The 12,500-nt window shown below is 35.9% G+C and overlaps 1 protein-coding gene across 1 annotated transcript; it reads right to left on the reverse strand.

Annotated features, from left to right (window-relative positions):
- Positions 1 to 2,615: 2,615 nt before the first annotated feature.
- LOAG_07782 (hypothetical protein) lies at positions 2,616 to 11,599 on the reverse strand (the record flags this gene model as incomplete). Its single annotated transcript, XM_020447537.1, has 26 exons — positions 11,376 to 11,599; positions 10,874 to 11,092; positions 10,680 to 10,742; positions 10,479 to 10,568; positions 9,424 to 9,611; positions 9,260 to 9,332; positions 8,579 to 8,804; positions 8,336 to 8,442; positions 8,119 to 8,224; positions 7,579 to 7,785; positions 7,335 to 7,472; positions 7,042 to 7,146; positions 6,712 to 6,900; positions 6,398 to 6,573; positions 6,176 to 6,286; positions 5,772 to 6,003; positions 5,362 to 5,480; positions 5,021 to 5,113; positions 4,696 to 4,792; positions 4,285 to 4,501; positions 4,015 to 4,160; positions 3,749 to 3,945; positions 3,500 to 3,639; positions 3,281 to 3,386; positions 2,980 to 3,123; positions 2,616 to 2,717 (listed from the first exon to the last, which is right to left on the reverse strand). The coding sequence occupies exons 2-26, from the start codon at positions 11,057 to 11,059 to the stop codon at positions 2,616 to 2,618; spliced, it is 3,558 nt and encodes a 1,185-aa protein (XP_020302243.1). The 5' UTR covers positions 11,060 to 11,092; positions 11,376 to 11,599.
- Positions 11,600 to 12,500: the final 901 nt, after the last annotated feature.

Here is a 12,500-nt window from a genome sequence, read left to right on the forward strand (position 1 = left end):
CCGTCTCTTTTTCGGATCCTTACCTACAGATGTGCCATCAATCTCTCCAGATTTGAGTTTCCAAATTATTAATTTTCATAAAGATGAAATCTAAAATCTATTTGGTTACATTCTATTCTTTAATTAAATTCTGAACGATGAGTATAAAACCATTTTTGTGAAAACCCATGTTGAAGTAGTCTTTAAAATGTTTTGGGCATAGTACAGGAAGCACTGGGCGGAGGTAATCTATGAGGAAGCAGAGACCGTAACAGAAGATGATGCTCTAGCAATTGTGCGACTACTGCGCGATGAAATGATCGAAGATGGAAGGAAATCTCCTCAAGAAACGCGTTGGTTATGGAATGAGCAGAATACGCTACTTCATGCCTTGCTCAGCACTGATTAGGTGTATAACTCATTTCCGTTACTTGGATTGGTCCTTCTTGCTGCATGGTTGTCGCTTTCTAATGAACTGTTTTCTGGAGATTCACTGTAGCTTGTATTATATGTTCACAAAATAACATTCTTAATATTTTAAAACGAACTTCATTTTTAGTTGGGGTTTCTTTTTTCTCTTGACTCTTGCAATAGAATGATGGACTGTCCCTGTCGCGAAAGTTGAATTTCCCTTTGTTTGACGTAGACAAATGAGATTTATTGTTGATAGAGAATTTATTCTTTAATGTTATAATGCAGTCTCAGAAATATTATAGGTAGAATCCATCGGTAAGTTGTCCTTAGATTATCTCGTAGGAATTTGTTTTTGGAATTGGATTTGAAATACTGTCGTATAGAAGAGGAGGTGAATAACTAGTGGGAAAAAGATTAGTTGTTTGACTGCCCAAAACGTAAAACAGAATTCTGTTCTCATCGATGATTTCGGCTTCCTTTGGAGTGGCATTGCTTATAACATTTAAAACATTCCAAATAAGCTTGATTATCAGGAAGATTTTTACAATATTGTAAACACTGCAAGTCTGATCGTAAGACTGGAAGATGTTTGTAATATTGCATACATTGCAAGTAGTTGATCACAAATAAGACTGGAAGGTGGAAGTTGGACCAATGACTCTGCCTAAAGATTGAAAATTACATTTCTTGTAATGAATTTGTTCTAGGGATATTCTACCTCAAAATTTTTATACAACAGATATATATTATCGTGAGTTTGTATCAGTTAATCTAAAATATTTATTACAGGAATATTTTGAGTTTTTTTGACATTTCCAACTGACCATTTATATTTTGAAACATTATGGCGTTTCAATGTTTTTTGCATGTAATGATCCACCTTGCACAACAACATTTGAAATGCGCTTTCATTCCCTCGGAATTGTAAGCACTGAGTTAATAAATTATTTACTGCCGTAATTCGAACATTCAGAGTAATTCTGTGGAAGTTGAATTCGAGACGAATATTTTGTTCACAGAACATCAGTGATAAGAATCTGAGGCGGTCAAGTTGTTAAGTCAACCACATATATTTCATAATACTGAACAGAAGATATGTTCAAAGCTAACTTTATATACAACCATATAATTTAGAGCAGCGATTAAGAACACCGGTTCCGTGGAGAAATTTTTTAAACATCAATATATGATTAAGAAACGAAGTCTGATAGAAAATTCAAACCATCTCCGCGACCTACACAGTGTCTGTTTGTTTTTTATGACAAATCAAAGTAATCCAAAATCGTCAGTCTCTGCTGCAATACCAAAACCAAATATAGCCTTGGGTCATGAGAGTTGTAGGAGAGAGAATGGAAATGGTAGAACTGAAATTTAATGTTATTGAAGATTTTCCCCTATGTTACTTACCGCTAAAAGTTACACACACGAGAATTTTAAAACATTTATCAATAGTTTGCATCAACAATATGAAAACAGACTGTTAACACATATTAAGGACGACAATCAAAACCATAAAAATCGAAATCTTTGTGCTTTTAACTAAACAAAAGTGCACTGAACAATCATGTTCATTAACCTAACGTCTACCTCATAAAATTACGCCTATCGTAAGAGGCATCTGGATCGAAGTTACAACCAGCCTATGGAGCTACAAGTTTCTCAAGAATCTTGGTTCCAAGAAAAAAAAAAACAGTTCAAGAGATCATCCTTCCTACAAGATTTGTAACGTTTATCCACCTAAAAACTTGCATTATATAATGAAACAAAGAACTAATATAAAAATCGATCTGAATCACTATAAAACAACGTTATGCTGGATCCTAATATTGATAAAAGCAAGTTAATGAAATGGACGATTTTTTGAACGATTTACTCAATTTCAATCCCATTAGCTCGTTATTGCCGTCACAATGAACATTATTCTTCGGCAAACAAACTTGGCAAAATACATTATTACCAAGAGACATGCCGAAACACTCGTAGTGGTTTTGGTGAGATATTGGGTAGCTAAAAGCCATGATTACTTTACCATAAAAATTATGGAATAGATTTAACAAAATTGCGTGCCACCCCAACAGAAAAAATTGAGCCACGTCCAGCGAATTTTTCGTTGCATGATTTAAAAAACTCATAAAGCCGTACATGATTCTCTACCGCAAATCTGCAATGACCATTCTTTTCCTCTCGTACTGACAATCACAACAAAGTAAAAATAACCAATATCATCCAGATCTCATATCACCAAGCAGAAAGCACAGCATTCGGTCAATTATAAAGCAAGCCAACAAATCCGCCGTTATACAAATTAATAAGGCTTTCCGATACTGAAATACCATTTCCTCAATCGTTAATAGAGAATGATGTTAAAAATCTGATAAGGGCCCGACATTTATAACAACAGCTTTCTCTGTTGACTACCTTACTTCTAAAAAATCAAAATACAGCCAATCGAGAACGACATCACGTGTAGTGAAATGTAAAATGAACTGAATACTTCGAATGTATCCCTCTTCATATGATGGTTCATTAATAGGTGAAAATCCAGACCTAACCTTAATAATTGTTAATATAAAAGTGGCTACTTACTCCGACTGGCAATTCAACAAGTTCAAACTTCTCCGTCAATTCTGGAGATATGCCAGATGCTAGTGCGAATACAGCAGATCCAGAAAACAACAAGCTATAAAGCATGGGTTTGTTTTCCAACAGACTTTCCATGAACGGATGACCCTGTAAACGAACGATGACTAAGAAAACAATATAGAGAAATTCTTTACTACAAAAGGAAAATCTTCTATTCTAGGAAGTTTCGTTTGTTATATTACTTACTAACAATTTATACTGCCCATTTAAAAGGGTGTTTTCAGGACTCAAAATCTAAACCAACCCGATAGTTCACAGCAAATGTAGCCACCTGCAATGCCAATGCCATAAGATAAACCGCCGAATTAAGTAAATTTGGCTTGAACTCTGCTTCCAAATCGACTTTTTCACTGGAATAAGTATATCAGTATGAGTGACAAAATTTGCTACTTTCGTACGCTTCATATACATCACGATATATAACATAACAGAACAAAAAAAGCTTAAGTTGCAAATCCCTTACCGAGGATTTGTTGCCTGAGCTTCTCGTACGACGTATATTAAACAACCAAAATGAATGGCAAACTGAAGAGATACCGTAAGAAGCGTATACGCATTGAATATGTTTGGTGTAGGTCTCTGCCTAGCGAGTGTTTTGAGTGGCTGTAACGGAAAGGAATCTCAGTCTGAAGGCATGAAATTAGAGCAGTTACAAATAATAAAATTCGTGAAAAGAAAATTCCGTGAAGTCTGTCATAAACTGAAATGTTACCTTTGATCTCGAGATGAACAAAAAGCACCCAGCAAGAAGTAGACCTTGAACTGTAGCCTGCGTGTCAGAAAACTTGATTCCATCCAAGTAGAGAACACTTTGACTGTACGCAAGGACTAAAGCGTTCAGAGCAAGAATTTTGAACATTTGCAACGTTGTAACCAAAGTACACCGTCCTTGCTTGATAACGTGACATACTGCAATCAATCATCCAGGAAAAAAATTTTAATTAATATATACCGCAAGTTCAAAGGGAGGAAACGCACTTGACTGTATGGATGTGTATTTCGAAGTAAATGGAGCTGCTATGGAAGCATCACCAAGTCGCACAACTTGAACCTTTTCTTCATCTTTTAATTCCTTCATCATCTGCTCAAGCCGTTTAGCATTAGTATTCGACACAGGATTATGTCTAATATAAAATATATTAAAATCACAAAACTGCTTTATAATGATTCAAAAGTATTCGTGTAAGAAACAAGACAATGGGTTCCCATAATCTTACGTCAAACATCAGGGCAATTGAAACCATAAACCTGATTTGCCTCGCACCACCCGGTGCATCCGTTCTTCGTGCTGAGTGCTGCACCAGAGGTTTTTTTAAACTGCATATTGAACTACTTGAATTAGCATGCGAATTTGAAACAGGCTGACAGACATGGTTTGAGGAAAAGTTTGTTTTATTGCCTTCTTTTTTTCGCCTTTTCTCACCAGCTTTCGAAGCATCATATGGATGAGAAAGTAATGCAACACCTGAAAGAGAAATGTCCATAAGGAAAAAAAGAAATACAAAAAATGAAGGCACGGTAAAACGTTTAAGATTTGCAGATAAAAAAACAAACAAAATCCTGTTATAGTAACAACAATAAGTTCAAAACCACACAGTCAGAACCATGTTATCTTTAATTATAACAAAATATGAATAATAAGTGGTAATGAAACCTAACCGACATCAGCATGCTTCAATGCACCAACATCATTTGTACCATCTCCGCACATGAGTGTGATATAACCAAGCCCCTTAAGCTCATTTATGATCCGTTCCTGAATTTGTAAGAAGATTCTCAAGTGATACAGAAATAAGAATCCTTTCAGAACTTCTACTTTTTGAGATATGGTTTGAAATCCACTAATTATTGACAGTTTTCTGCAAAATATTGGATTAAAATCGTACTGGCAATAGCTTAACCATAACTCATCGAGAAACCAAAAACGTATGAATCAACACAATGTCGAACAGAATGAATATATTGCAACATGCCGTCCTGTTACCTTTTGCTTCGGTGCCATTCTGGCAAATATCTTTATATGAGGGATAATATACCGCAGAAACTGAGTATGGTTGTTGAGAAGATACATAAACGCCTGAAACATGGCGTGTGTTCACATATTGAACTTTCAGCATTAAGCATAATTGACCAAACAAGCCCAAAAATGCAGCTTTGTGATGAGACTATACCATCTATTCCAAGGTCCAATAGCGTTTCTGAACTACTTAAGGCTGACTGAAAATGAACATGTCACACACTGCAGCCAGCATTCAGCAAACTCAGACATTTAGAAAACAGTCCAATTAGTTTTTGGAAAAATGATAACAAAACAATGGAACACACCTGACCAGTGATGCAGAACTCATGTTCATTAATAAAAGTCACCATTTCAACACTTCGACTTGGTCGTAAATTGAACTCGTTATCATCATTTACTGATTTCCATACCCATTTATTATCTCCTACAAAACTGTGCTACCTATACAACAGGAGGATGGCTCAAGCTTTTAATTCTGCTCATAAAAAATAAGTATAAAAGTATAAAAAATACTAAGCAAAACTCAGTTTGGCAACATCCCTTCAAAAGAGATAGCACCAACGTAAACCCTCAGACTTAAACTGGAGAAATTAGCCAAACAAGCAAACCTAAAGCTGCTAATACATCTCCCAACACCCTGCTCTTCAAATCAAAGAAGAGCAAGTTCATAAAATTCTGCACTATGATAGGCTATTGAATAGATGAATATTAAAACCTTGTGGTTCATCCAAAATCAGAATGGGTGTTGACTTCCTCATGAATCGAAGAACTTTAGCAACATGACAAGCAGTGAGAGGATTATCGCCAGTAATCATCACTACTCTGTGCGACGACTCTGCTATTTCTTTCACCATTGCTTTCGTGTCCGGTTTTAAAGGACACGATATAACGACGAAACCAGCAAATATCAAATTTTGTTCGAAATCTTCTCGCTTTCGGTCCCGTATCTGGAAAAAAGCAAAATGATAGCTTAAAGTACGTGAACAAGGGAACGAGATCTTTCATCAAAATACATTTCAAATGAGCAAAATTAAAAAACATAAACTTGATCTGTAGTGTAACAAATAACTATCTGCAAACAAAAGCAATTCAGCAGTCCCAAAATATATATATGCATACCTCCTGATAGGTTAATGACCCAACTTCCCGAATGCCTAAAGCAAGAACTCGTGCACCTTGTCGTGCCAAGTGTCGGTAAGCTTGGATATAATTTTCAGGGACTGTTTCATACTGTAAAAAAGAACATCATCCCTTACGATCACAGAGAACGAAATAAAAACACATAATATAATGTTCCGGGTGAACAAAAGAAATTTCCACGTAATTTTGTATAAAACAAACCATACTCTCCAGTGTTTCTGGAGCACCCTTCACAGCTACAATATGTTTAGTTTCATTTGTCCCAGTTGCAACATAACCGGCAATCACTGTCATTCTTTTGAAGAATGAGGAGAAATGATAGCGATGGAAAATTTTGAGTGGCGGCATTTTAGATTTTCTAGGAATCACTATGTCATCTGAAATACGAAACTATGATTTTGGAATTATATCATTATAAAACCAATTTACGTGAGAGAATAATTTAGTAATCTATGAAGCACTCTGCTCAAGATATCATATCAGTAATTACAATGACATATAGAGCACAAAATTACTTTTTGTCAAATTCCATTCGGCCCAACTAAGACAAGCCTTTTCTAATGGATCACCAACTAAATCATCATCAAATCGTACTAAACTATGACATGTTACCAGCACTTGTACTGATTCTGGTGGGGCTTCAGACGGCAAACGATGAATATGGCATTCATCGTCCGAACAGACACAATTCGCAGAAGCAACTCCTGCAAAAAATTATCTTCACTGAAGTATATTGATAAAAGCATCGCTCTGGAAAGTCCAAATAAACACTGAGTTCTGAACCATAATTAAAACAAATAGTTTAAATAGTTAAAGTAATAACCAGTAAGATTGAAAATAATCACCCTCAACAACTAAATTGTCTGTTGTTAGTGTCCCTGTTTTATCGAAGCAGCATATATCGATTTTACCAGCAAATGGTATACGAAAAGGTTCTGTACAAAACACACCTGAAATCAATTAAACTGGAAACAGCATCTACAGTTTAATAAATTTATATGAAGTCAACGGTCGTTAGGATCCATTTATTAGATTTGGAAAAAAAAGAAAAAAAACATTACACAACCCTGTGATATAAAAACGGCTCATAATCAACAAAACAATTCTAGATTATATTGTATGAAAAAATGAACTTTACCAAGCTTTTGTAGTGCCATCAGTGAATTATTCACAGCCAGTGATAATTCTATAGGTAGCTCCGGAGGGATTACACTAGTGAGAATCAAGGAACATTCCAGAAACAACTTGTATTTACTACGCGACTCGTCCTCGCTTCCTAAAAATATAAAATTACTCAAAAACCTTCGTTGCAGAAAATAATGATGTCAAAACAATGAAAGGCCATAAACTTATGAGAAACCAAATTAAGCAGATTTGAATACCTTTAATCCATAAATAAGAAGCTGCAGCAATAGCGAAAACTAGCAGAAATAATATAAATGCAAAGGTTTCGATATTATTTGCAGTCACTCGCTTCACGCCAAACATAATTGTACGTAACAACTTCCCTTGACTAGTATTAAATCCTGTTCGTAGAACGTAGCAAATACAGCCACCATCCGGTGCTTTCATACCGGCTTCATTTTTTGCTTAAAAATGTAAATAAAGCATCATGCCGTAACATATCAAAAAATCTTTTGAGAACTAAATCCTAAGCTTTAGCCGAAAAATTTTATAAACTATACAGCGAATACATATTTTTATAGCAAGTTGACGAAACGATTAATAAAACTGTTAACAGTATTTTTGCTCCGACTCTTGCTTACTCAAGAAATTACTCAGTACGAGGTTAGCTTTACTTCACATTTTATAAATACCCAATAAAGAAGTTACGACTCCGAGAGAAAGAACTCATAACAATTAAGCCAAACTTCTGAGGATAGCCGAAGTTTCATAATGATTTTACGGCGATCCAAGCTCACCAGGTGAAGTATGCTGAACAACTTTCGTGCCACCGAAAACGACATGCAAACGACTATCCGTTTCGATGTCAAAATAACGCGATTTGTCAACATCTTCTATCGGTTCCTGCAATTATGCTTTCTTAAAGAGCGACATGATGCTTTTCTAAAGGTTACGATGATCCTCACTGAATGAATTTCAGAATGCAATTGGACACAGATCAAATAAAGACCAGACCTTCATCTGAGGCACGCTTTCGCCAGTAAGCATGGATTCATCAACGATGCAGGGACCCCTTAACAATAATAAGTCGCAAGGTACTGCTTTTTCATCTGGCGAGCGACCTACAAGTATGTTGTTGAGTTTAACAGTGAATCTGATTAGCTTATCTCAATACATTTCTAATGTGCTGAGATAAAAAAAAAATAAAGTGAGTGATAGTAGCAGAATTTTTTCAGGCTATGGGAACATAAAACATACTTATAGAAACAATATCGCCAGGAAGTAATTCATCACTCCTGATACGGTTCCAGCGTTTATTTCTGTACACATTAATCAGATACGGTTTATTACCCATATTACGAATTTCAGACATATTTTTCAGTTGCTGCTTGACAAGTGTCGCTTCAAAAGTCATAAGCATCACTAAGGTGAATAACGAATAGTACCACATATCTTCCAAACACCACAACCCAACACAAAAAACCTGCAACTCAAAAACCGTCGGGAAATAAATTTAATGAAACGACTGCTTTAACAAATTCGTCCTTCCCGAAAAGTCAGTTACAAACCATTATAAAAAGCAATAAATAATGATGTGAGTGGAAAATGGCACAGAAGAGCATCAAACCAAACTGCATACTATTTTGCCAAGTTTTGAAACCTACTTTATGAAAAAGGACCAGTAAGGGTAATAATGTTGCTAGTTCTAGAAATAAGCTAAAGTAAGACGGTTCTGTTACATGAAAGTTGCATAAGTGTGACAATATGTGCATATGACAGTTGAAGAATAGAGCTTCACGAAGAAATGTGCAAAGACATAATATTAGCTTTTCAATGAATTCAATATGTTCACCCGTGATTGAACTCTTTTTCGCCAGCTTAACAGAGCTAGAAATAAGAACATCAAATGAAACCAAGAACATATCTAATAAATAATACCTGAAACACAAAAAATGGTGCCGTCGCTCGTTCCTTGAAGAGTTCCATGAACTGGGGAATAACCATTTCCATTCTTAAAATTAAAGCTTCTATAGAACATCAGTTAACAAAAGAACTTCCAAAACCTCACAGACATGATCATGAAAAAATTGTTATGAATTCACTTATTATCCCCCAAATCTTGTTTCCTTTCCAAAATCGCTTCATCTGTTTCAAGTCCTCGTGACTCATGAAAATAAGACATTGGCTGATTTGTGTCCAATTCCAGGGCCAGAAAAGTCTTCCTCTCCAAAACGAATGTATAATGCACCTTTTGGAACTCGAACCACAATTTTGTCTTCCCATTTATGAGCTAAAAATGAACTTTGTAATTCAAAATTCTCACGTAAACAACATAAGTTTCCTCCCTTAAGATATTTGGATGTATTCCACTTCTATGAGTTCCGCACTTCTTCGGTTACTTCATTATTAGATTGAAATTTTCTTTTCAGATGTACGTGATGTATGAGTTAGAAAAGATATGCTTCATGAGAAATTAGTTTTTATTTATAGTAGATAATATTCTTATGCTTTGCTCTATATATTCCCACACTGAAAAGCTATATATTTACTGCTCTTGACCAGCTCTATTACAACGTTGGGAACTCATCATCAAAAAGCGTTTCTATCATTTGGTGTTTGACCAAAAACTTCTGGATACGCAGATTAAAGTAGAAACTAGCGCAGATTCAAATTCCGTTCTCATAGCACTCCACCTTCGATCAAATAATTGTAATGATTGAAGATAGCCGAAGTATGCAATGAAGCAGCTATATTCGGCAAAGCAAAAAGTTAGAATTGTAGCACGAAACGTCTTCAACCTATTCTCAAATTTTCAATAAGCATGACGTCTCGCATGCTTAAATGAAACGTAGACATTGAATGTGTGCTCCAAGTGCGCCATTTTTGGTAAGCAGAAACTGGCGCTTTGGGATGAACTGAACCAAAAGTTAAGTCCCTGTCTTAAGTCTCTCAAATATGCTCCAATACTGGCAAAAATGAGATTCACCTAAGAGTGTGGAAACCAGGACACCAAACTAAGATAGTAATGCAATGTGCATAGCAGCGTAGTATTAGAGTTTCCCATTTCCTACTACAGCACATTTGAAATTTCTTTCGCGTAGATGTTTCAGCTGACTCCACAAATCAGCTTTCATAAATGGAGCAACTAGGAACATACTTTAGTCCTGCGCAAAGGAACCACTTCTGCCCATCCATTGTTTGGCGTTGGAACTACTTTCACAACCGTAGCCTTCTCAACATTGGACTCCTGAAAAATTTATTTCTAATTCTAATTTCGACACTTCACAAAAATAAAGCTCATTTTTTTGATCACATATGATACAAAAAAGCAGATGTGCTGATAAAACAAACATATTACATAAGAGCAAGTCAGCAAGCAATGAACACTGACGAACCAGTTGCAAAATAATACAGTCAAAACCTGAAACAAGCAAGACTAACCAATGTTTTCATGAAATTGATTTAAGTTTTCAAATCACACGGGAATGAAGCTAACTTATTTTAATGTTTTAAGCAAGGGATAAAAAATCAAAAGGAATCATCCAAACATACCTGGAAAATACCAATAGCAGCCATGACGATGCATCCTAACTCCCAGTATTCGTTCATACCATAAACACTAAACCATAAATAAGCCCATCCTGCATACAAGAAAATAAATGGTCCGGCATATGCGTGTGCAATTATTGGCTTCACTGTATATGGGATGTATGAGTCAATAAGCTGGTCAACGGCCATTGTTCACTATATTGCTTACAAATCCAGCTGAATCTGGAAAGAGGGAAAAATTCTGAACATTCACCTCCCGAGGCAGTAACAGTTCGAAAACTTAGGTTAATTCACAAGGTTGATTCTTCATTTCATTGCCTTATGGATAAAGGACAAGAGAGTCAGTTGAGCCCACTTTGCAAAAAATCGATAACTTCTTTAAAGGTTTCCAGAGGTTAATGTCACTATAACTGTACATTCATTTCGTGAACACTTATATATTTTGAAAGTTCAAGTCCATTCAAGGGTAGGACATTAGGCAGCACAATCACAAACAAGAAAGCACCTAAAATCAGGAAGGATTTCACTCTTCTCAGTATCTGAAAATTCCCAGACAATTGTACAAGTCGACCATAAGGAAAACACATCTCCCTCGTTACCATTACTCAGTCCTTGTATGCACCGGTCGACTTGCATTACCTGCAAGTGGTAACGCTGTGCAACACTACTTCATAGTGTCGTATATCCGGATTTTCCAACCAGATTTTCAATAGTCCTAGTTGGGTGTAGTTCTCAAACGGAAAAGTTGATGTTAGCACTCAATAACCTACGATGTTAGGTGGCGCAAGGGGGCAGAAATAATACAAGGGAAAATAAGCTAGCCTCACGCTACGAGTTCTGAAGTCCAGTGCAAAATAGGAGATACACGTATTATAAAAATTATGCCATTAAACGCCCAAGTAATGCTGTCTGCATTTGCCGAATACTAAACTTTAAGTAGCAAATTGGGTGCGTTTGTGTAGATGAGTTCGAAGTGAAAGCTAGATTAATGTGTAACCAGTCCAGCAACTTTCTAACTCCGCCGAAAAAGCTAGACTTAATTGGCAGTAAATTGTGCAAAGATGAACTATAGGGCAGTGTGAACGTTTGGTAAAGTGAGCAAGAATGATGGAATTAAAAGAATATAGGACTAAGGTTTAAACTGTCGGTTGAAAACTATATGGGTGACCACCAGAAGTTCGTTTTGGTTTTTTGACAGTAAAGTGGCACATGACCATGAATGTTGGATGTAACCGCTTTCAAGTCCGCGTCTCTGAATTTAGGCCAAGTACGCTTCAATTTAGGAATCAAATACATTTCGAACCACTAAGGTTTTTTTAACAGCTTGTATTATCTTTTCAGATTTACCCAAGATAACACACGTGTAACACAGGGAGATCGAAATAAAATACAAAACGCCACAAGGGCTGAAAAGCAAATCTCTCCAATTTACACAAGATTACTTGATAACTTCATTAAAAAACTGTTTCGGAATCTTGTAGTGGTATGTGGTCCCATTAAAATCCTTTTCCGTTAAAATTCCTTCAACACACTCTCGGAATTCTCGAGAATTTTTAAATCCTTCGAGTTCTTTTTATTCACATGATTCCATTAAATATTTAAGTAATCGTAGAAAACTTAGTCTTGAAAT

This window comes from Loa loa (assembly GCF_000183805.2).
Source record: "Loa loa unplaced genomic scaffold supercont3.28, whole genome shotgun sequence".
In the NCBI taxonomy this organism is placed as follows: Eukaryota; Metazoa; Nematoda; class Chromadorea; order Rhabditida; family Onchocercidae; genus Loa; species Loa loa.